Source organism: Lonchura striata, chromosome 36, assembly GCF_050655825.1.
Source record: "Lonchura striata isolate lonStrDom1 chromosome 36, ASM5065582v1, whole genome shotgun sequence".
NCBI classification, from domain to species: Eukaryota; Metazoa; Chordata; class Aves; order Passeriformes; family Estrildidae; genus Lonchura; species Lonchura striata.
In genome coordinates, this window is record NC_140738.1 from 10,816,361 (window position 1) to 10,841,132 (window position 24,772).

Genomic DNA, 24,772 nt, shown 5'->3' on the forward strand with positions numbered 1-24,772 from the left:
GTATCTCCTTTAAACAGTATATTAATAGAAAAAGCGGGTTTGTAGTTTTAGTATCTCCTTTAAATAGAGTATTAATAGAAAAAGCAGGTTTGTAGTTTTAGTGTCTCCTTTAAACAGTATATTAATGTATATTAGTATAGTTCTAATAAAGAAACCATTCATCCTTCTGAGCTGGAGTCAGGCATCGTCATTTCTTCCCCCCGGCTCGCCTGCATTTACAATAAGCTGTAAATTCTTTTTCTCTGCAAGATTTCGGTGTCCTGCGGCTGCTGTCCCGGTGCAAGTACCTCATTCCTTTCTTCCCACACACAGAGTTTCTGTTTTAACCACAAAAGCTCCGTTTTAACCACAAATCTGCATTTACCCTACCATTAAATTGTTAATACAGCACTACTAATCAATGTAACATAATGCAAATCCTATTCAATTTAATACTTGCAAAAGCCAACCATAAAATATGCATTTTTCACAGAGGACATCCCGAGGCTGCTGCAGGGACAGCGATGTCACCGCTGTGACGTCGTCGGGGACGGTGACATCATCAGGGACATCGCTGCTGTCACTTCTCCCCTCTCCCCTCCCCACGCGGGATTTGAGACAAATTCGGGGAATTTTCTGGGAATTTTCATTGCCATTGTCCCAAATGCTGATGGGAATTCCTGGGGTGACGTCACTGGGGACACTTGGGGACATTCTGAGGACGCTCTGGGGACACTGATGGGGGTGGCGGTGGGTCAGGGGCTGAATGAGCCCCTCGGTGCCTTGCAGCAGAGCCGGGTTATAAATGACAATAGAATAATCAGCTTTTGAAATTCTGTATTGCCTTCTGCACGTTGTTATTGAGCAGGAGGATTTTGCTGTGGTACTTGGTATTGATATTGATTACTGATAATTCCTTGCAGCTGCTTGCTGGTACAATAAAATCGATCCGCTTATGTGTGCAGCAAATAACAAATTTACTGCTAGAGTAATAAACAGATATTATATCATAGGCCTTAATATATTAAAAAAAGATAAACATTAAATAGATCAAAAATAAATATTGAAATAGAGACTATGAAATGTTAAAATACTTTTGTGTGACTGACTCAGGTGTAAAACAATTCCAGTGTTTCCCACATCTGTGGACCAGCCTCACCAGGTGATACCAGTGACACAAAGCTCAGAAGAATTTATGAATTTATCAGGGGGCCTGAAACAACGGGGTGGAACCATGAGAAGAAATCAAAAATATCGACTTAATCTACAGAATGTCCTGCAGACAAGTCAGAGGTGAGACCCAAACACGAGTTCCTGGGACACCCAAACCTCCCGGGAGTGTTTGAATAATGTCAAAACTCAGGAGTGTGTTCGTGGCCCTGCAGTGGAACCGGATCCGGAGAACGAAGGGTTAAGTTGAGGGCCAGTTCTTTGGCCAGCCCCAAAACCCTTTTTTATCCCTGATTAAACTTTGTTTAGTAATCCCTTAGTGAACTTTGTTTTTCACACCCGGCTGGGATTTGGGGGGGCCGGGGGGGTCCTTGGACAGCCCCCGCTGCTGAGCACTGACCCCCCCTCACCGAGCACCGGGACCCCCCAAAAACCGCACCCGCACCCCTTCAGTGCCCCCGACCCCCCCCGAGCACCGGGCCCGGACCCCCCTTTGTGCCCCCCACCCATCACGGGGGTTCCGCCCCCTCCCCTTTGAACCCCCAGAGCCGCGGGACCCCCGGGAACAGCGCTGGGACCGGGGGGGCCCAGGGATGTGAGAATTGGATTCGTAAAGGATTCCCAAATCCTGGCAGAAAGCTCACACTGCCTTGGACTTGTCCATGCAAACTCTGAGATTTTATTGTGCCAGGAATCCCCGGCCCGGATGGCAGCGATGGCCGCGTCCCAGCGGGCGTCGCGGAGCTCGGTGGCATCCCAGGCCAGCAGGGCCCGGCTGTCCTCGAGCCTGACCACCAACTCCTGCCAGGCCCAGCCCGCAGCTCTCACATCGGCCCAGGTGCCCCTGGGGTGGCCCCAAGCACGGCCAGGGCCTGGGCCAGGGAGGGGACACCATGGTGGCCCAGGGAGGTGACATCGCCCTGCTCGAGGGTCTCACCGAGACTCCAGGTGAAGTTCCTCAGGTTCCCGTGCAGGGACTCTGGGGACATGAGCTGCTGCTCGTCCCTCTGTAACCTGGTCACGGTGGCTGCTACCTCACTCAGGGTGGCCACCACATTCACCAGTGACTCCAGCTGGTACAGGGACACCTGGGGAGGGGACAAGGGAGGTGTCAGGGACCTGGTGGCACTTGTGGCCTCCAGCGGTGGCCCCTGTGTCCTCCCAGGGTCCCCTTTGTCCCCTCCCTGGAGGGCTCTGTTGTCCTCTCTGTCCCTTTGTCACCCCCTCATCCCCTCTGTCACACCCCTGTCACCCCCCACTGTCCCTTCTTCTTGCCCAGGGAGACAAACTGTGTCTGTGTCTCCCACAGTTTCTGCTCAGTCAGGCCTCAGATGTCGGGCCCCTTTATCAGCTCCATTGCTTTACTCTCTGTTTTATTCCCCATACGGGGACACCAGGGCTCTGCCCCACGGGGGTCACTGGGGATCATCCAGCCCGGATCCTCCCATGGGGGATGGAGCTGCAGCAGCACACCAAGCTCTTCCCTCACTCTCTTCCCACACTCCAAACTTCTTCCCTCACTCGGGGCACTCACAGGGCTTCCCTTAGTGGGGCGTCCGTTGGTGTTTGGTCAAGGTTGATCTCTCTGTGAAGCTCTTCCCACACTTCCCACACTCGTAGGGCCTCTCTCCAGTGTGGATGCGCTGGTGCTCAGTGAGGTGGGAGTTGTGCTTGAAGCCCTTCCCGCAGTCGGGGCAGCGGTAGGGCCTCTCCTCTGTGTGAATCCGCTCATGTAGGAGGACACTGGAGCTGGTCTGAAACCTCTTCCCACACTGGGGACACTCATAGGGCCTCTCCGCAGTGTGGATGCGCTGGTGTTTTCTCAGGGCGGTGATCCACCCAAAGCTCTTCCCACATTCCAAGCACTCATAGGGCCGTTCACCTCTGTGGACCACCTGGTGCTTGATCAGGCAAGACCTGTCTATGAAGCTCTTCCCACACTTCCCACACTCGTAGGGCCTCTCCCCGGTGTGGATGCGCCGGTGCACGGTGAGGCTGGAGTCGTGCTTGAAGCCCTTCCCGCAGTCGGGGCAGCGGAAGGGCCTCTCCTCTGTGTGACTCCGCTCATGTCTGAGGAGATGGGAGCTGGTCCGAAACCTCTTCCCACACTCCCCACACTCGTAGGGCCGTTCCCCAGTGTGGATCCTCTGGTGCTGGATCAGGCTGGATCTCCAGCTGAAACCCTTCCCACATTCCAAGCACTTGTGGGGCTTCTCCCTGCCATGAGGCTTCTCCACCAGCTCCGAGCTCTGCCTGCATCTCCGCCCGCCTTCCTGGCTCAGGGGGACTCTTTCCTCCCTGCAGCTCCCTGGGCTGGGTTTGCAGCTCCTCCTCCTGCAGCATCTCCGGGGCTTTTCCTCCTCCTCCATCCAGCCACACCCAGGGAATGACAAATCCTGGTTTGACAGAAAAACAAGAGAAGAGCACCTTGGACTGCAGGTTCCTCCTTGCCCAAGTTGATCTCAGGAAGTCATTGGGAATCTTGTGTCTGTAAGAACCTCCATAACACCAAGATTCAGCCCAAAAATCCCACAAACTTCAAGACACAGATCAAAAACTCCCCAAACATCACAAGTCAGCAAATCCTTCTCCAAAACATAAAGATTCAGCTGCCACATAAAACCAAAGCACCAACATTTAACCCAAGAAAGCTCAGAAACAACAAGATTCACCCCCTGAAAATCTTGGATCCCCCTCTACAGTCACCTGCTGCATGTGGGGGGAGCAGCGCTCCTGGGGCTGGGGGGAGGCTGCAGACACAGGGAGGGGTGGAACCTTCTGCTGCTTCCTCTTTCTGCTCCTCCTCCTCCTCCTGTGTCTCTGCTCTTCCTCACACTCCTCTTCCTCCTGCTATTCCTCCTTCTCCTGCACAATCCCACTCTCTCCTGCCACCTGCATCGTTTGACCATTCTGTTCCTCAAGGCTGCTTCTCCTTCCCTTCTCCTCCTGCCCCCAGGCCCAGCACCCACTGCCGGCTCCCTCTTCCCCCCAGCCCCACAGCATCCCAGCGGAGGGCAGGGATGGAGCTGGGGCAGGTCGGGCTGGGGCAGCGCTGGGCTCTCGGCCGCTCCCGCCCGCACTCGGTCCCCACTGCAGCCGCTCCCGCCAGGACAGCGCGGGGGGGCCCGGCCTTGGCGCTGCCCCACTCCCACCTCCCCAAATTCCCCTCGCGGGGCCATGGGGTCGAGGGGGGTTGGTCCAGGTAGGGAATGCTCAGAGGGCAAGATACCTGTACTTAAGGGAGTGACAGGAGAAGCCAACGGTGTCAGAAAATGTCATCAGTTGATGACACAGACTGCTGCTCAGACAAGGTCCTGCTCAATTCATTAACTTCCAGACGAACAACAAAGCCTTAACAGAGCCATGAATATCATTTGCTATACAAAAGTGGGGAGCATATTACGGTGGGTATGTAGTAGGTGGATTGGGAAGTCTGTACCTCTCAAGCACTTCAGCCAATGGGGAAAGCAGAGGGAGATGTGGCCAGGAGAATTAGGATGAAAACGAAGCTGTGTCCTCCAATAATTAGGAAGATCCCATGGGGAATGTCCCATGGCCTCTCCCAGTTTTAGGAATGAAATTACTTTTAGAGACAACTCTGTCTGCTTTGTGGACAGAATCCTCTGCTGATGTCAATTTTTCCACACACCCTGGGGCTCATCCCTAATTCCTTCCACCATCCAGAGCGGGAGGCAGGGAGTGCAGCTGAAGGTGCCTCACCCACTTTGGGTGATCGGCTCCCTTGGCTGGCAGCGGCACCGGGCATTGATTGGGGACCCGGGAGTGACCAGGAGACAGACGAGTGACACATCAGGGGGGTCTGTGAAGGGTCAGCAGGGAGAGAGCACTGAAAATCTCATCAGTGAGTGCCCAGGGATCCTCGGGGAGTGAACATGGCAGGGTTCCCATGGAGGGGAGAAAAGGGAAAGCCAGGGAGGGGTCCTGGCCAAAGGGATGATGATCCCAAAATGTCTCTGAAGGGTCCCTTGGGAGAATGCTGAAATAGTTTGCACATTCCCCCAGAGCTAATTAAGGTATGGACACCCAGGGGAGCAATAAGTGAAGTGGAGAAGGCATTTGTACAACAGGGAATGGATGGTGTTGGTGTGCTGGGAAGGGATCAGGTGAAGGGGAGTGTGCAGCAATATGGTTCAGGCAAGAAGCAGCAGGAGGAATCTATGTGGCAAGAAAAAGTATGATGGAAAAGAGGAGAAAGAGAAAATTAGTCACGATTGGGATGATTTTCAGCAGGGTCTTATCCTCAGAATTTGCCAGCTGATCCAGATCCTTTCCATCCCCGGTTTCCAGGAGAGGAAAAGCAGGAGGTCAGGATGCCAGGGGTTTCTCTGCGCTGGCAGCGGCAGCACCGGGCGCAGAGGTGCGGCACCGGGAGCACGGGCTGGGGCCTGTGGGGAGCTGCGGGGCCGGGCCGGGGCTGTGGGGCAGCCGGGGCTCAGCGCCGGGCGCTGCCTGACCCCACCAGCCCCGGGCAGGGCCGGCAGTGGCCCCTGGCCCCCAGGAGGCTGCGGGACGCCCCGGCCGCTGCCCGGCCCCGGGGAGCTGCCGGCCCTGCCCGCCGGGGGGGCCGCCTTTGGACACTGCGGCAGGACAGGCACCGGCTCTGCCACACGGGCTGGGCAGGGACCCTGAGCACAATGGGGAAAACAAAGGAGCAGCTGGGAAATGCAGAGTGCACATGGAAGGATCAGGATTTGCTGTTCAGGATTTGCTTTGGGTCCCTGCAGAAAGGAAAGGTTTTGCAGAAAGCTCAGCAGCTCTCACAGGATGAGCACCCACAGGCAGTGACCGGGGCTCCAGGAGTGGCACAAGAAGCCCTGCAGCACTTGGGCACAAAGGCACAGCAGCTGAAGGCAAGAAGGGATGAGCAAAAGGCCAAGCTGAAGGCAAAGGCCATGGCAGAGTTCCCACAGCCCCTGAGGGATCAACCCCAGGGCCCAAGGGGGCCCCAGCACCCAGGGCATGACGGGGTTGGCCACAAGCACCTGGCAGAGGCATTGCCCTCCTGGCCAGGGCAGAGCCCACCCAAACAGCCCCTGGGAAGGAGTCAGGGCTCCAGCTGCAGCCCACAAGGACACTGCAAGCACAGACAGCAGCACCCTCAGCAGGAGCAAGTCCACCCCTGCATGGACATGGATTGGCAGGGCTCTCTGAGCTCCCATCCCACCGGGGACCCACCACACTGGAGCCCTGGAGAACATTCAGGCTGGGTCTGCATCCAGAGGAGGCCTCTCCTGATGGACACAGGGGCCTCTCCATCCACTCGGAATCTTACACCTAAGGGGGGAAAATTGTAAAGGAATGTTTCAATTATTAAGGGAATAAATGGGAAAGTTGAACTGGTATCATTTGTTCAATCACTATTAGGATCTGTGGAGGATATGTTTGAAATGAACTTTTTTATTTTTCTTCCTACTGTCATTTTTATGAACCAGGAAGGAATTTGATGGTGGCATTGGAATATTGTAAAAGGTGGTACAGAGGCTATTGCTGCTGTACCTTTGTGTCAAATGTCTGGCAAGGCCTCTGCTCAGTGAACTCAGACGCGTGGGCAGCCCCAAAAGGAAAATTTGATGTGGAGCCTCTCCAAATTACTTGGAAGCAACCAGGACAAGTGGTGTCTAAAAGCAACACCCTGTTCCAGGGGAGGGAAGGAAGGGCTCACAGCCTGGTATGGAGTCCTTGCTAAAGGCAGGGCTTTTGGAGCCAGGGATGTCTCCCTACAGCACTCCTATCCTGCCAGTCAGGGAATCAGATGGCTCCAATGAGGAGGACAAGAAAAAGTGCTAGACAAAGCCTCTGTGAAAAGGCTGAATTTCTTGGCTAAAACATCTTTTAAGTATCTGAAAAAAAAAAGAAGTGCAAATAATGGAGACAAAGATTAAATATTTGGGACATAATGGGACTGAAGATTTGTTGTGGTTTGACACAAAGAGGGTCTGGGCAATCTCAGAAGTAACATTTCCCAGCACCAAAAAGGAGCTGCGACAATTCTGAGGATTAACAGGGAATTACACAGCCTGGACTGAGGATTCTCTGTTCCGTACAGAACATTGTAGGACTTTGTAACCCCAGACAGCCTCCATGCTGTGGTATGGAAAGGAAAAAGTGAGCAAAACTTGAGAAAATGAAAACCCAAAAATATTGATGCCTCAGCTGGGGCTCTTCCAGACTCAGAAAAGAAATTGGAATTGTAGGTGAATATTAAACAGGGCCATGCCAAAGGAACTCTTGCGCCAAAATGTTTCACCCAGTGGCCAGAGTGGCCTCATTGTCTGCAGAATTGTGCAGCCACAGATTCAACAGAACTGAGGCCCAAAACCTGATGACAACAGGATCTCCAACTGTTCCAGTCTGCCATCAAGTTCAAGCTTTGATCACCAAAAGAGCCTCGCAATGGATGAGCAGTGCTCGGTTATTACAGTGTGAAACTTGTGCAGTGGCACAGGAGGATTCAGAACTGAGCACAGAGGAAGGGTTTAACCCAGCCTCCTGTTTGAACAGCCCACAGAGGGGCTGGGAAGAAACCCAGCACTGCATTCAAGTGACACAGCTCCAGACCCAGCCTGGGGGAGATTCAGGAGACATTGCCTGGCCTGAGGCAGAAAATGTCTTTGTGGATGGCTCTTCAAAGGCAGCAGAAGGGAAAAGAGTTCCAAGACACGCTGTTATTGAGGAAAGGGAATCAGACAAAGCGCAGGTTACCCCCATGGTCAGCTCAACCAGCACAGCTGTGTGTGCTTGTAAGAGCCTGGCACTGAAATGCCCTGAGCAGGAAGGCTTCAATATCTTCTGGTGACACCATCTCACCTAACAGGGGGGCAAAAGCAATTCTGATTGCTCAGCAACCACTGGATCACTTATTAGGGTATGTCTAAAAGACATAATTTCAAGAAAAGGGACTGTGGAAGCAACAGACTCAGAGAGCAGAACTCATTTTACAGGAGATATCCTCCAGGGGCTTATGGCAGCTTTAGGAATACAATGGGACCTCCATAACCCCTGGCACCCCCAGAGCTCAGGCTGGGTACAAAGAATGAATGGGGAAAGAAACACCTGTGGAAGCTGGGGATAGAAACCAAGATGCCATGGGTACGGCTTTTGACATTGGCTTGGGCAAGAAGAAGAGCCAGACCCAGGGCAGATATTCAATTATTTCCCTTGGAATTGATCTCGGGAATTCCATACCCTGGGAGTTCTCCACCTAGTGCAGGGTGGAGATAAGGGATGCACATTTAAAGCAGTCTGTGGCCAGAATCCTGTCTCTGGTGCAATCTCTCCCCCAGGAAGCTGGGCTGGCACAGAGCCTTCCTTGGCACTTTGCTGTTGCCAACATCCAAGCAGGACATGGGCTCTGCCTAAGGAGTGCAAAGCAGCACCACTGGTGGCCAAGTGGCGTGGCCCATGCCAAGGGGCCCCGATGATACAGGGACCTGACCTGTTCAGAACTACTTAAGGGTTAAATGACTAGAAAAGAATTAAGTGAAGAAAACGTTATGTGCTATGTATATGCACCAGTATCCTGTTATTCTAGACATTAGCAAACAGATGTAGAAACTTTGTCCTTGGCTATGTACTTTACTCTGATAAGCTTCCTTTACTCTGATAAGCTTCCTGATGATATGTAAAGAATGCATACTCAGCAGATGGACTGTGGTCAGTTGAATAGGCCATATATCATGAAAGGAGGAAAAGATGGAGCCCAGAGCACAGAAAAACTACCACGCATGCTCGAAATAAAAGTTCAACTAGCGGACAGAGTGATGAAGACTATGGACGACCACCAGAGGACCCCTGACGACCACCGAAGACCACCCAAAAATGCAACTACGCTTGCGCATCCTTATCTCGGAATAATCATGAATATGTAAATAATTGTCAAGACTTGTAATGAATATGCATGTTTTAGTAAGATAAATCACAGCTTTCTTAGCTGCACGATGCACATGTTAGGAGGAGAGATCCCCCATGTGCCCAGCGCTGCAATAAAGAATATCTGTTGCCCGGATTGCTTCCGTCTTTGATTCAATTTGGCGAGCCAGCCAGGAGGACTCTCTGCTCGGCCGCGGGACCCGCTGGGAACAGGACTCCCTAGGTACCCCGGGATCTTCCCGGAGGGGCTCCTCGCCTCATTCGGATCACCGCGGGAGCAGACAAGAACTCCGTTCGCCCCGGCGGCACAGGTATCCTTTATTTTTATTTGTTTGGGACCGGTCATTTGGTTAAGCTCCCCGCAGGGGGTAGCGTTTGTTATACGATCGTATTTGGTTTTGGATAAGCTCCCCGCAGGGGGTAGCGTTTGTTATACGATCGTATTTGGTTTTGAATAAGCTCCCCGCGGAGTTTGTGTTTGTTATACGATCGTATTTGGTTTTTGGTCTAGTACTTTGGTATATTAAGACATACACTTCTGAGTTAATGGTTTGGGAACTGTTTAACACGTACTGAGTTTGGTTGCTTATTTTTGAAATTATTCTGATTGTTGTTGGACTTTTGTGTTGCTGTAAAAAGTGTCCTGTTTGGTGCATAGTATAATGAGTGGACGACAGAGCGGGAGAATCGTGAAGAAGAGCCCTTTGAGTTGTATTTTAATGCATTGGAAGGAAATAAGTGGAACTCCTGGAGAGACAGTGAATAAGAAAACATTAATTAAATATTGTAACCAGTGGTGGCCTTTGTATAAGTTGGAAGATGGTGAGAAGTGGCCGTTCAATGGAACTTTGCAGTATAATACTTTGTTGCAGTTAATGTTGTTTTTAAGGCGAGAAGGAAAGTGGGATGAAGTGAGATATGCGGATATGTTTTTCACTTTGCGGAATCACCCTGAATGGCAGAAGAAATGTGGGATAAACGTAGCACCCCAGGATCCTTTGGTGTTAGCTATGGAAAAGGAACAGAGAAAGAATGGGACTAGGTTAAAACGGTGTTGTTCGGCTTGCAGTATAGGGCAAAGGTGTGTAAAACTTAAAGAAACAGAGGAAAGAATAGAAGATTATAGTTCTCCACCCCAACCCCCTTCTCCCCCGGAAACCCCTCCCCCCCCTAGATCCCGACCTTCTACCTCATCAGATGAATCAGATAAAAGTAATCGCATAGAAAAATCTGGTGAGGCTGTCCCTGGAAAAATGAACTTTTCTCCCATCACAGCTCGAACTCGGAGTAAAATGGGGCCGATAATTCAAGCCCCGTTAAGGCAAGCGATGGGAGCAACAGGACCCACCAGAATTAAAATTCCCTTTTCTATGAATGACTTAGATGTTTGGCGAGAAGTAGTAAAGGGATGCCGGGATGATCCGGAAGGGGTGGCAAAACAATTTGAATTAATAGTTAAAAATCAGGATCCAGATTGGAAAGATATAGATTTGATGTTAGATGCCTTAACTGAAACAGAAAAACAATTAATAATTAAAAGTGCTCGTACACAAGTACAAATTCAAATCACGGCAGGAACCCTTCAGGGTACGGTCGAAACCCACGTCCCTAGAGATGACCCTAATTGGGACCCAAATGACGACCAAGATTACAGGCTACTTAAAAGATACCAAGAATGGATTAAAATTGGTATCGGGACGGCCGTACCGAAGGCAGTAAATTGGTCAAATTTATATGAAATCAAGCAAAACTCGGCAGAAACTCCTACGGAGTTTCTTGACAAATTACGGACTGCTATGAGAAAATATACCACCCTAGATCCCGCTTCTGATACAGGCAGACAACAGCTAGTTTCCTTATTTTTGGGGCAGTCATCAGAAGACATAAGGAGAAAACTCCAAAAGCTGAAAGAACCTGATATTAGGGATTTAGAAAAGCTGCTAGAAGAAGCCTGGAGGATATATAGAAACCGAGAGGAGCAGGGCAAGTATAAAATGGGACAGGTAATTGCGGAAGCCACGGTGGCCGCATTGGAAAAGCAGAAAAGTGGAACTCAAAATAATAAAGAAGGGAGGCAGCGCCCAACCTTACAGTCAAATCAGTGTGCATACTGTAAGGAGATAGGGCACTGGAAGGGGGAATGTCCTAAGTTGGCAAGAAAGCCCCCTTTATTAGCCCAGATGGGCTCAGACCAGTGAAGGGGACCGGGGGAAACCACCCTAGCGGATCCCCTGGTTAAAATTGAGCTAGGAAAAGAGAAGAAAAAAATAGATTTCCTTGTTGATACCGGGGCTTCTTATTCGGTATTGAACCAACAATTAATGCCGAAAGACAAAGATTTTATCACTGTAATTGGAGCTACAGGACAAAGGGAAAAAGCTTATTTCCTTAAACCACTTAATTATCGACTTGGAAAACAAATTGGAATTCACAGGTTTCTATATTTACCAAATTCCCCAAAGCCCTTGCTAGGGCGAGATTTGCTAGAACAACTTGAGGCGAAAATTGTTTTTCAGAAAGGGAAAATTGAATTTCAAATTCAAGAAGAACAATTAGTGGAAGTTTTGAGTCTAGCCTTAATACAAACTCAAAGCCATTCTAAAATACCTAGAGAGGTTCTGGACCCGGTATATCCAGGGGTTTGGGCTAGTGAAGTTCCGGAGAAAGCCAAAAATGCAAGCCCTGTCGTAATCAAGTTGAAACCAGGAGTAAAGCCGGTAAGAATTAAACAATATCCCTTAAGGCTAGAAGACAGAGAAGGAATCAAAAATATTATTAATCGATTTCTGCAATACAATTTGCTAACGGAATGCGAATCAGAATACAACACTCCGATTTTACCCGTTAAAAAGGCAGATGGAAAAAGTTATAGATTAGTACAAGACCTAAGGGCAATTAATAAAATAGTTGAAGACATCCACCCGGTTGTAGCCAACCCATATACACTATTAACTAAATTGAGAGATACCTTACATTGGTTTACTGTACTGGATCTCAAAGATGCCTTCTTCTGTTTGCCGCTGGCCTCAGAAAGTCAGAAGCTATTTGCTTTTGAATGGGAAAATCCGGATTCAGGAAGAAAAACACAATTAACTTGGGCAGTATTACCACAAGGATTTAAAAACAGCCCCACGATTTTTGGAAATCAGTTAGCTAAAGATTTGGAAAATTGGACTCCCCCAGATGGTAAAGGAGTCCTCGTGCAATATGTTGATGATCTTTTAATAGCCACTGAGAACAGGGAAGAGTGTCTCTCATGGACTATAGAACTTCTCAATTTCCTAGGAATGAATGGATACAGAGTATCCCAACAAAAGGCTCAAATAGTGCAACAGCGAGTAACTTATTTAGGATTAGAAATTTCCAGAGGACAAAGAGAATTGGGAACTGAGCGAAAAGAGGCAATTTGTCGCACCCCGGAGCCTCAAACAGCCAAGGAATTGCGGACATTCTTGGGAATGGCAGGTTGGTGCCGCTTATGGATATACAACTATGGTGTAATAGTTAAACCTCTATATGAACTGCTAAAGAAAACCCGACTTAAAATAGAATGGACGGCAGAGGCTCGAGCCGCCTTCAAGAAACTTAAAAAGGAACTGATGAAGGCTCCGGCCCTCGGCTTACCAGATGTCTCTAAACCCTTTTTATTATTCTCACATGAAAGACAGGGGATGGCACTTGGAGTATTAGCCCAAGAACTTGGCCCTTACAAGCGAGCAGTGGCGTACTTCTCCAAGCAGCTGGACGAGGTAAGCAAAGGATGGCCAGGATGCCTACGTGCAGTGGCGGCGGTTGTAATAAACATTCAAGAAGCACGCAAATTCACATTAGGGCAGAAGATAACGGTAATGGTTTCCCATACTGTCTCAGCTGTGTTAGAACAAAAAGGGAACCATTGGCTCTCCCCACAGAGATTTCTGAAATACCAAGCCATCATAGTCGAACAAGATGATATAGAAATAATTGTTACTAACATTATAAATCCAGCTTCTTTTCTCAGCGGTGCCCAAGGAGAACCACTGTCCCACGACTGCATAGAGACCATCGAAGCCACCTATTCGAGCCGTCCAGATCTCCAGGACACCCCTCTGGAAGACGCTGAAGACTCCTGGTACACAGATGGAAGCAGCTTCGTGAAACTGGGACAGCGGAGAGCGGGATATGCGATAACCACTACTCAAAAGGTAATCGAAGCCAACCCTCTTCCTGCAGGAACCTCGGCCCAGAAAGCAGAAATAGTGGCCCTTATAAGGGCACTAGAACTTGCAAAAGAAAAGAAGATAAATATTTGGACTGATTCAAAATATGCTTTCGGGGTGGTGCATGCGCATGGAGCAATTTGGAAAGAACGAGGACTGTTGAACACCCAGAAGAAACAGATCAAACATGCAAAAGAAATATTGAAATTATTGGAAGTGATTCAACTACCGGAAAAAGTAGCTATAATGCATTGCCGAAGACACCAAAAAGGTAACTCTGACCAAGAAATAGGAAATCGATTGGCTGATAGTGAGGCCAAGCGAGTGGCAGAAGAAGTTAAGGTATGTGCTTTGATACCAGACAGTAAACCAATTGATTTAGAACAGTCACCTAGATACTCAAAAGAAGACTTGAAATTGGCTAATGATCTAGGAGGTGAGCCCGGAACAAAGGGCTAGATACAGTTGAAAGAAGGTCACATATTAGTTCCTTCTAATATTTTGTGGCCCCTAATACAAGCAGAACATAGAAAAACCCACTGGGGAGCAGATGCATTATACAAAGAAGTGACCAAAAGAATAGTAGGGCGAAATTTGTATACCACAGTAAAACAGGTAACGCAGCAATGTGAAATATGTCAACGAAATAATCCAGACACAACTAGCAAAATAAAATTGGAGATGATAGATAAAGGAAACTGCCCTAGGCAACAATGGCAAATTGATTTTTCTGAGCTCCCCAGAAAAGGGGGGTATAGATATCTTTTAGTCCTGACAGACACTTTCACAGGATGGCCAGAAGCATATCCCTGCAGGACTAACAAAGCGCGAGAAGTGACTAAAGCGCTACTGAATGAAATAATTCCTCATTTCGGAGTTCCATCGACAATATCCTCCGATCGAGGACCACATTTTAATGCTAAAATTGTTCAACAAGTGGGAAAAGCATTAAGAATAGACTGGCAGTTACATACCCCGTACAGACCTCAAGCAAGTGGCCAAGTTGAAAAGATGAATCATATGCTCAAACAACAGATAGCAAAGATTAGTCAGGAGACAAATTTAACTTGGCCCCAAGCTTTACCATTGGCATTATTGAGAATAAGAGTTAAACCTCGGACAAAGGAAAATTTAAGCCCTTTTGAGATATTATATGAGCGACCCTATCAACTTCAATTTAAGAGTGAAGAATTGGCACAAATTGAAGAAGGATATTTACTGGAATACATGAAAGCATTGCAGAAACAATTATCAGAAATACATAAAAATGTTTTGGGTACTAGAGTAAGGGGATTAGATCACCCCCTCCATGCCTTTGAACCTGGTGATTATGTATATGTTAAGAATTTTTCAGGACAACCCTTGGAGGAAAAGTAGAAAGGTCCATATCAAGTGCTGCTGACAACATTCACTGCGGTGAAGATTAAAGAACACCCAGCTTGGATTCACTACTCGAAAATAAAGAAGGCCCCTACGAAACCATAGACTGCTACTCCCGTAGGACCTACCAGATTGCGATTTTCCAGATTATCTTGACCTATGGAAGAGCCTGGGCACGGTGAGATTTGAATCTTCATCTTTCGCTGACGGAAGGTATATCTCGAACTCTGAATAGAACTAATTGTTGGATATGTACACATATGCCTGAATACAGTGGAAAACAGATCTTGTTAATAGGCATCCCCATACCTGGTAATAATCCGTGGACGAGATATTGGGAGAATACCACCTGGGTAAATTATACATATAGAGCCCAGCCATTAAAAATTCATAACCCTCCAATTAAAAAATCTTACTATAAATGTGTGCAGAGGTGTAACCCACCTAAAGGATTAGATAAAGTTGGGAGTTGTAATAACGTCCAATATGTAGGAAATCAAACGGGTTGTAATAAAATAAAATATATCGGGTCCCCCACCTCTATTAATAGTACCCTCTGGCCAGTTCCAGAAGGAAAAGGATGGTATTGGCTGTGCAATGATACTGCATGAAAAGTATTACCTGAAAATTGGGTGGGAACATGCACCCTGGGAGCCGTAGTCCCAAACATAACTATACATAATCGTTTATCCGAAAGTTGGCTTCAAACACATATTCGAAGAATTAGACGGGAAGTAGAAAATCCCCTAATAAAAAGGCAGAATGCATTTCATTCCTTTGCTAGATGGTTTCTCCCTTGGCTAGGAGTAAGCGAATTAGAAAAAGCTATAATAAATATTTCAGCAGTAGTAGAAGACATTGAAAATAAAACAATAGATGCAATTCAAGCACAGCAGATTGAGATAAATAGCCTTGCACAAGTAGTACAGCAAAATAGAATGGCTTTAGATTTATTATTGGCCTCACGAGGGGGGGTTTGTACCATTATAAATACAAGTTACTGTGTATATGTAGATCAGAATAATCGAATTGCTACAGATTTAAGTGAAATCTAGAAACAGACTAAGATACTCCATGAGGTAACCAAAGATGACACCTCGTGGGGATTTGAAGAATTGTGAAAAGTCCTAACATCCTAGTTACCTAATTTGAATTGGTTAAAACAACTTTTTATTTCCGTAATACTTATAATATTGTTAATTATCATAGTCTGAATTTTAATTAAGTATGTCTTACTTTGTAACAAAAAAGCAACTAATATTGAAAGATATAGATATGGAGGCATAATATGATTGCAAAAGAATTTGCAATGGTTATAGAAAAGGGGGGACTTGATACAGGGACCTGACCTGTTCAGAACTACTTAAGGGTTAAATGACTAGAAAAGAATTAAGTGAAGAAAACGTTATGTGCTATGTATATGCACCAGTATCCTGTTATTCTAGACATTAGCAAACAGATGTAGAAACTTTGTCCTTGGCTATGTACTTTACTCTGATAAGCTTCCTTTACTCTGATAAGCTTCCTGATGATATGTAAAGAATGCATACTCAGCAGATGGACTGTGGTCAGTTGAATAGGCCATATATCATGAAAGGAGGAAAAGATGGAGCCCAGAGCACAGAAAAACTACCACGCATGCTCGAAATAAAAGTTCAACTAGCGGACAGAGTGATGAAGACTATGGACGACCACCAGAGGACCCCTGACGACCACCGAAGACCACCCAAAAATGCAACTACGCTTGCGCATCCTTATCTCGGAATAATCATGAATATGTAAATAATTGTCAAGACTTGTAATGAATATGCATGTTTTAGTAAGATAAATCACAGCTTTCTTAGCTGCACGATGCACATGTTAGGAGGAGAGATCCCCCATGTGCCCAGCGCTGCAATAAAGAATATCTGTTGCCCGGATTGCTTCCGTCTTTGATTCACCGAGGCCAGAAACAGCCGCCAGCACAGCTGAACACGGGGGGACCCCTCAGCCTGGGCTCCAGGTCTCTGCAGCCCCGGAGATTTGCACTTCCCGCCTGCAGCAGGAGGATGGGAGGCCCCCCCGAGCCTGCACTGAAGGCAGCGCAGCAGCAGCCAGGGCTCCACAGCGGGGCAAGGCCCTGGGCCTGCCCACACATCCTCTGCTGAAATCCTCGGCCTGGCCACCCTCCTTGGGCAGCTCCAGCCACCGGGGCCAGCCCTTGCTGCCACTGCTGCAGCTTAAGTGCTCGCTGGGCCTGCACTGCCACAGCTGCTGGGGACACACCGGGACAATTCCACTCTGGCTCTCACTCACACTCACACACTGCCCTGCCTGCCACTGCATCCATGGAAAATAGACCAGCTCATAGACTTGAGCATTGTTAACCTTTGATTTCTCTACTCAGGCTTGGTTTCCCTTGGCCTTGGGGAAACAAATGTTAAAGGTTTTGTTAAGGGATGTTACACCACTCAGTGGAGATGAGTTTCACATCTCAACACACTGGGAATGGCCCGAAAGATACCCACAAAGATAACGACCAGCAGCAAAACATCAACCCCAGCAGCAAACAGCGACCAACACCTACCCCAGACACTGCCCCCGGCAGGGCTGCAGACACCTGGTCTGCAAAAGGCTGAGAAGGAAATCCAGCACTTCCCACCTCATTAACAGCACAAGCAAAGGAACACTCAAAACTGCACAACTTGAAACTACAGAACATTAAACCAATGGATTTAGATTGCTTTAGACTGTATCAATTTTGGGAAAACTCGAGTAAAACCCACATGTAATGGAACTATTTTCTCTGCACACCCGGGCTATGTGGGGCTGGAATGATTTCTGTTGCACATCCTGGCCAGAATCAAGGAATGCCTTGACTCTAACAATAAACATATTGGTGGAGTTTTTCTTTTTCCTGCAGTTCCAGTGCAAAGTTTAGAGCATTAGAGTATTTTTTGTAATAATCCTACTTCTGTATTTCTGGTTAGGTTTCGGTTAGGGATGTGAGAATGAATTTTTACTCCGAGAAGTAGAAAAAACTGAATTGCCTTGGAATTTTTTTGTGTATGTTTCTGTAAGAGATACCAAAATTTTGGTCTGGGTTTTTCAACACACACCTTTAGGCTGCACTTCACAAAACTAGAAGAGATTTAAAGGTGACCCTTTAAGTCACAAATACTAAATGGATTATTTGAAGGAAAAAAAAATAAAGCAGCAGGTTGTGGGGGAGGTGGCACATGTGAGGCTGCTGGAAGAGAAGCTGCATTCCAGGCACCCAGAAGGAGCTTCAGAAATGCAAATTAACACTGCTGAGGCAAAGTGGGGACAATGTACCTGGCTCTTCTTGCCTGGGGCAGGAATTGGCTGATTCCCTCTGCCCCTCACCCCAAGCTCTGCCTGCTTGCACAGATGGAATCTGCACAGCTGAAGGCAGAGCCCATGCTGAGGATCTCTGACTCTGCAACAGAAACGGCTGAAGCTGCAAAGGGAAACAGCAAATGGAGAATGTTGGGAAAACTTCACTAAAATAAGGGGGGGATCATCCCTCTGCCCACTCCAACATCTGCTGTCCCTGTCTGTGCTGTACAGGGTGTATCAGAGCACTGGGGGTTTTGCTATAACAAGTTCAGGGAAATCAGTTGGAATTCATGTATATGATGATGGAATAAGAAAAACGGGGTCAATTGATGCAGCCCCAGCTTGAGGCAGAGCCCAAAAATTGGGAAAAGTTTAACAGCCACCAGAACAAATTCTACAACACCATGGACCAGCCACTGGGAACCCCAACAAATTTGTTAAAAATGCATATTATATGGCTCTACGCAGATAGTTACTATATGTCTTATGTCATATTGATTAGTTGTGCTGTATTAACATATTAATAGTATAATAAATGTAGCTTTGCAGATAAAATGAAGCTTTAGTAGTTAAAAGAGAAACTAAGTATGTGGAGGAGGGGTTTAAGGAATGAGACACTCACTCAAGGAACACCTAAATTTTCCAGAGAAGAGGAAGTTATGGTTTTCTTACTATAAGAAGCTGATTGTGTATTGTTTTAAGAGTGATTCCTCTAGATCCCAAGGTATGCTCGTCTTGGTTTAAGTGCCTGAGCATCCGGACCTCCGTAATTCTTTGTTTTTTATTGTCATGTACATGTCCTAACTCTAAATTTTTATTACTCTAAATGTATTATTACTTTTTTCACCTTTTTACTATTATTAAACCTTTAAAATTTTAAAAACCAAGTGATTGAGTTTTTCACAAATTCCTATCAAAATGCAGAGAACCCATTTATTATTTAAATGGCATAATTAGATTACAAGCTGTCCTCGGAATAAGAACCAACCAGACAGCTCCAGCTCCTGACCTTCCTGCTGACCAAGCCACTGAAATGAGGAACACAACATTTCACCAGGGGATGGGACCAGGTTATCTGTTAGAAGAAAAAACAGGAGTTTGTGGAAAACTAAGTGACTCAAACTGATGTTGGCAAAGAGAAGACAAAGGAAAAGTGCTGAAAAAGATAACAAAGGAAATGGGAGAGTAGTTTATGTATTGGTCCAAACATGGAAAGGATGGAATGGGACACGGTTTCCTGGCTCCCCAGCAGACCAGGGGTTAAACAAATGCTCCTTCTCCACTTCTGTGCTGCAGCAACTCTCATCTTTTTACCATGCTCCACACCTTGGCAGTGCAGCTCATCCAGCAGCTGAGCCAGGGCATGCAGGTGGCAGCCAGGCCTCCTGATCCACAAACGGCTACAAAAGGACAGGGAATGAGGGCACCGAGAATAATCCCAAAACCAAAGAGGACCCGGGAAGAACAAAACAGAGTCAAGGAGTGAATCTGCCTGGAGATAGGGCCGGGCACTTGTAGATAAGGAAGTAACTTGGCAAAGTGTGTCAGTCAGCTGTGGAACACCAGAAGGCACAACACCTTCAGCACTGACCTGGCCTGCCGAGAGAGCGGGGCTCAGCCAGCACAACCAGAAGCAGCAGTATTCCTTTTTGCATTATAAAAAACAGGCAAAGCAATATTTTCAGGCTTTCTTTTGCAGAATTCCCTACCACAGGCAGGTTAAAGCCAGCAAGTTTGTCTTTGCTTAGGATTCAGGGAGTACATTTCACAATCACACCGGTGCCGGACTAATAAAAAGGTGTGGGAACTCAAAATGTCTCTCAGACATTTTTAGAGGTTCCAGGCCCTGGTCAGAAGCATTCTAGACCCTGGCAGACAGCTGAAAAACAGCTGTGATTTTGAGTTTGAGCCATGGAATGAATGACCAACTTTGGAGATGGAACAAGCAGTCACAAAAGGTTAAATAGTATAGTATAAGTAATTACAAAGTAGAGGGGAAATTTTTTTAGTATCGTACAGGGGGGTTTTAACACTTGTACAGGGGGGTTTTCACTTTGTACATGGGGGTCAGAAGTTCTAACATGGAGGAAAGTGGGCTGATCCTGTTCTTCCTCCTTCTTCTTCCTTACCTCCATGTTCTTGGTGATGTTGGCACTCACAGATTGGTTTAGAGTAGAAAAACACTTGGCAACGTAGGTAGTAGGTATTGGGGAATAATTGTAAACATGTTATACGTAATATATCATATAAAATATAGCAGCAGCCCTGGGTGGGGGAAGAGACGAAGAAGACAGCAGATAGAGAGGATGTCAGGGTGTGTGTGTGCCTCTACCCAGGCCGCTGATCAAATAGACACAGTCCAAGAACATAATCTGTTAGATAACTAGCAATAAACTGCCTTGAGACCGAACAGCTAAAGCCTGCGGAGTTTTCATTTGGAAGCACAGGTTGGAGGAGGAATTTCACCACCACATGAGACCCCAGAGCAAGGCCGGGGTTCTCACAAAAAGGCTGCAGAAAAGTCGGGCCTAAAGTAAAACTAGGCTTTTAATTTCACCCACGAGGACTCAACTTGAGTCCCTAAGAAGGCTGGAACTGATCTCTGAGATGGAGAACAACAACATGACTTCGACCACAGTCACATGGGCCATCGCTGGGGGCCACAATGGCTCCTGCAGTCCCTGCCAGCTGCTGTGCCTTTTTTGTACCCATTTCAAACAGATCACAGAATTATGAGATCAAAGATCAAACAGAATCATTTGGGTTCAAGGGTACCATAAAGATGATCCTGTTCCACCCCATGCCGTGGGCAGGAACACTTTCCCATAACCCCGGTTGCTCCAAGCCCTGTCCAGCCTGGCCTGGAACACTTCCAGGGATCCAGGGGCAGCCACAGATTCTCTGGCAGACCTGTGCCACGGATTCACCACCCTCACAAGAGACAATTTCTTTTCATTATCCCATCTAATCCCACCCTTTTGCAGTGGGAAGTCATTCCCCCCCATCCTGGAATTCCAGGCCCTCGGAAATACTGTTTCTTAATCTTTTTCGTTGGCGGGAGAAACCATCAGTTCCAATGAATGTTACAAATTGACCCAGAGAGTGCTCAAAGTCCCGCTACATTCCCGAACTTCGAGGAGAAGAACAAAGACTTAACAGAGCCATGAATATCGGCTGTTCTACAAAAGGAGGGTGCACATTAACGAGGACAGGCTCCAGGCGCATCGGGAAGTCGGAACCTTCCAAGGAACTCAGCCGGTGGGCAAAGGCAGAGGGAGATGCGGCCGGGAAAATGAGGATAAAAAGGAGGCTGCGGGCTACAGCCACGGCAGAGAGCGCACGGCAAATGCCCCACGGCCTCTGCCCCTGCTCGGCAATAAAGTCACTTTGACAGGACTCCTCGCTCTCCCCCGGGCACACGAACCTCCGGCGACGGGAATTTCCCCGCCCGCTCCCGGCCGCGGGGCAGCCCCTCTGTCCTACCCACAGCAGCCGGGCCGAGCCAGCGCTGCTCCGGCAGCGGCTCCTGCCCGGCCCCGGCGGGAAGGAGACCGCGGGCAGCCGCTCCCGCAGCGCCCTCAGCCCGGGGCCGGCACGGGCCGGACACGGCACCGGCGAGCCGCCGGAGCCCCCTGCCGCCCCCTCCGCCCGCAGCCGGCCCCGAGCCCCCGCAGAGCCCAGCGCGGCTCCCACCTGCGCCGGGGCCGCCTCCGAGCTCCGCCGCCGCCGCCTCACCGCGCTCCGGCCGCTGCCGCCGCTGCCGGGCCCGCACAGCCGCTCGGCCAATGGCGGCGCTGCGCGGCCACGGCCGCCCTCAGCCCGCCGCCGGGGCCGCGCCGCGCCCCGCTCCCACCAATCAGCGCGCCGCAACCGCGACTGACGGCACCGGCGGCCAATGGCAGCGAGCTCGGGGCGGGCTCTGCGCACGGCCCCGCCTCGCCCCGCGCTCTCGGCGCCCCCGGGCTGCGTGAGGGGAAAGCCGGAGATGAGGAACAGCCCCGGCACGGGCCCGGGCCGAGCCGGGATTGAGCTGCCCACACAAATAAACTTCTCCGCGCCTCCCGCCACGGCTTTCCCGGCCCTGCGCCTCCCGTGCCTCCGCCTCTGCGGGAAGCCCAGGAGCCTCACTTCTCCTGCCCCTCGTTAGCGCATCAGTGCTTCGCTTTGATTTCCCCCAAAAAGGGAAACCTGCCCGAAGCCCTGTGGGTGGGTGGGGCAGGGGAGAGATTTCTGGCGGAAAACTCCAAAGACTTCATCGGAGCAGGAGAAGGAGAAGTCAGTGCAGAGCCTTAAATGCAGCTTTCCCCACGCCTCCCTGCTCCCAGCTGCACCTCCTCCCCCGGCAGGGCAGGAGACAGGGAATGGGGCCATGCTCAGCTCATCCCCCGGGGCTTCTCCCTCTGCTCAGGGACAGGAGTCGTTCCCTGCTGCACCCTGCGCTCTCTCCCGGCCGAGACTTCTCCAGGAACTTCTCGGAGCGGAGTCCATCCCCTGGGCACAGCCCCCTCCGAGTGCTGCAGCGTGGGTCACTGTGCCACGGGCTCAGTCCTGCCAGGACAGGCTGCTCCAGCGGGGCCCCTCTGCCCGCGGGCTCACAGCCTCCTCTCAGGCATCGCCGAGCTCCAGCCCGGCTCCTGCAGGGGCTGCAGGGGATCTCTGCACCCCCATGGACCTGCAGGGGATCTCTGCATCCCCATGGAACTGCAGGGGATCTCTGCATCCCCATGGACCTGCAGGTGGGTCTCTGCAGCCCCATGGATCTGCAGGTGGGTCTCTGCAGCCCCATTCTAATATATGTTGTGGAATAATTCGTTCTTATGTAAAATATACATCAAGTCAGTTGTGCTTGTACAAAAAGATTCTTAAAGTTTTAGATGACCAGTGGCTGCAGCCGGGGTGGAGAAACCACAGTTGGCAGAGAAAGAAAGACTTAATTTAGAAATGAAAAAAGGTGGCTTTGTGCAGAGATGGGTCCTTTCCGGGGAAAATCCAGCAGACACCCAACATGAAGAATGCATATATGTTAGTTTAATTAGTAGTGCTGTATTAACATTTTAATAGCATGGTAAATGTAGTTTCATAGTTAAAATGAAGCTTTAGTAGTTAAAACATAAAATATCTATGTGGCTTTTCTTTTAAGGCATGAGATACTCGCTTTGAGGTAACCATCACAGAACACCTAAGTCTTCCAGTGAATAGGAAATTATGGCTTTCTTATCGGAAGAAGCAAATTTCTTCACCCCTTGCTCAGACTCAAAGACGCCATGGAGATTAAAGGAAACACTTGTCATAGAACAGTCAGAGTGTCTTGTTTTAAACAGAATGTATGCATAACCATGAAGGATATATGAATATGCAATAGTGTAATTTTAAGGGTGATCCCTTTGTTCACAAAGTATGCATGTTGTGGCTTAAGTTCCCAAGAGCATCCAGACATCCTTAAGTCTTTGGTTTTTATTGTGTTTAATTGTCCTAACTCTAAATTTTTATCACTCTAATTGTATTAGTATTTTAATAACTATGTTATTATTATTAAAATTATCAAGGCCAAGTGATTGGCATTTTTCACAACTATGGTGGCAAAGATGGTTTCTAACACCTCTCTGCCGGGGCCTGAGGAGAGTCAGGGTGAGGAAGACGGGTCCTGCCCTATTTAGGCAGCCTCGCTCTGTTCCTCTGGTGTGTGACCACAGACACAAGTTATGATCCATGGGCAAAAGGAGACAATAAAACAAAAAAAAGGGAAAGGATTCCCTAAAACCTTGGTAATTAGCCCCTGAGACTAAAGTGTACACGAAGAACCAAGACCCAAGGACAAAGGACAGGTGAGTATTTGTTGGGATGGGGTGGATAAGGGGGGAATGAGTGATTGCTGCAGTCTCTCATGCTGTGTTTTGTCTTTTTCGTGAGAAAAGCGGCCAGTAAAGAGACCAAGGGAGTGATAAAAAAGAGAGAATCCCCCCCACCCCGGGGAAACTGGGACTGGGTCTTAGGGAAGAAGTGGAACCTCGTGGAGAGAAGCCAAGAGTTTTCCTGGCAGTGGAAAAACAGGGGAAAAAAAATTTAAAAAAAAAGAAAAAATAAGGGGCCCCAAAAAATTCTGCTGGATTGAAGGATAAGCGTGCCCAAGAGCATCCAGGATTAAACCTGCTGGGTTAAGGGATTTGCATTCCAAGAGCACCCAGGGTTGCCAGATTGAGGATATGCCCACGGGGATCTGGGGTTGGACAACAGTAACATTAACACCTAAAATTCTGCTGGGTTGAGAGACATCCAGGATTAAACATGCTGGGTTGATGGATTAACATTCCATGAGCACTCAGGATGTAGATATGTAATGTAGACTGTTTGAAAGTGAAAGGTATCTTCTTGTTGTATGTGAGAGTGAGTGAAAAATAAAAGTGAGTAAATGTAGATTAATGGAAGTGTATATAATGTAGATTGTTTATTTTGAGTTTTACTTTATCTCCTTGGAGGGAGGTGGATTGTGTTGAATGGTATTGTGAGAGAAAGGACTTTTTGAGTAGTTGAAAGAAGGTGGTATTCAGGTTGTTAGAGAAAGTGGGAAACAGAGGCAGAGGACTTGTGAAGAAACGTGAGGAATGGACTATCACATCTAAACTGGTGACACCAAATTGACTTTCAACCAGGACTGGGTGGTAATGGTTTGGGAAGACCCACATGATCCAAGGCAGGTACAAAGAATAACACCTAACTGAGAAATAAGGCAAAGCTTGCATCACTGGTTCTAAGCCCTGCCTGAATAAGCCCTGAGACGCCTCCGACACCTCCTTGGCAGAGGAACACTGCCACTT

At 48.3% G+C, this 24,772-nt stretch overlaps 1 protein-coding gene across 1 annotated transcript in view; it reads right to left on the reverse strand.

The window, feature by feature from the left end:
• The window catches only part of LOC146764149 (uncharacterized), a 113,941-nt gene that overhangs the window by 46,608 nt on the left and 42,561 nt on the right, over positions 1-24,772 (reverse strand). The window contains exon 3 of the mRNA XM_085565505.1: positions 2,755-3,366. Coding sequence (XP_085421631.1) covers positions 2,755-3,366 — 612 coding nt within the window. The remainder of the gene's footprint in view (positions 1-2,754; positions 3,367-24,772) is intronic.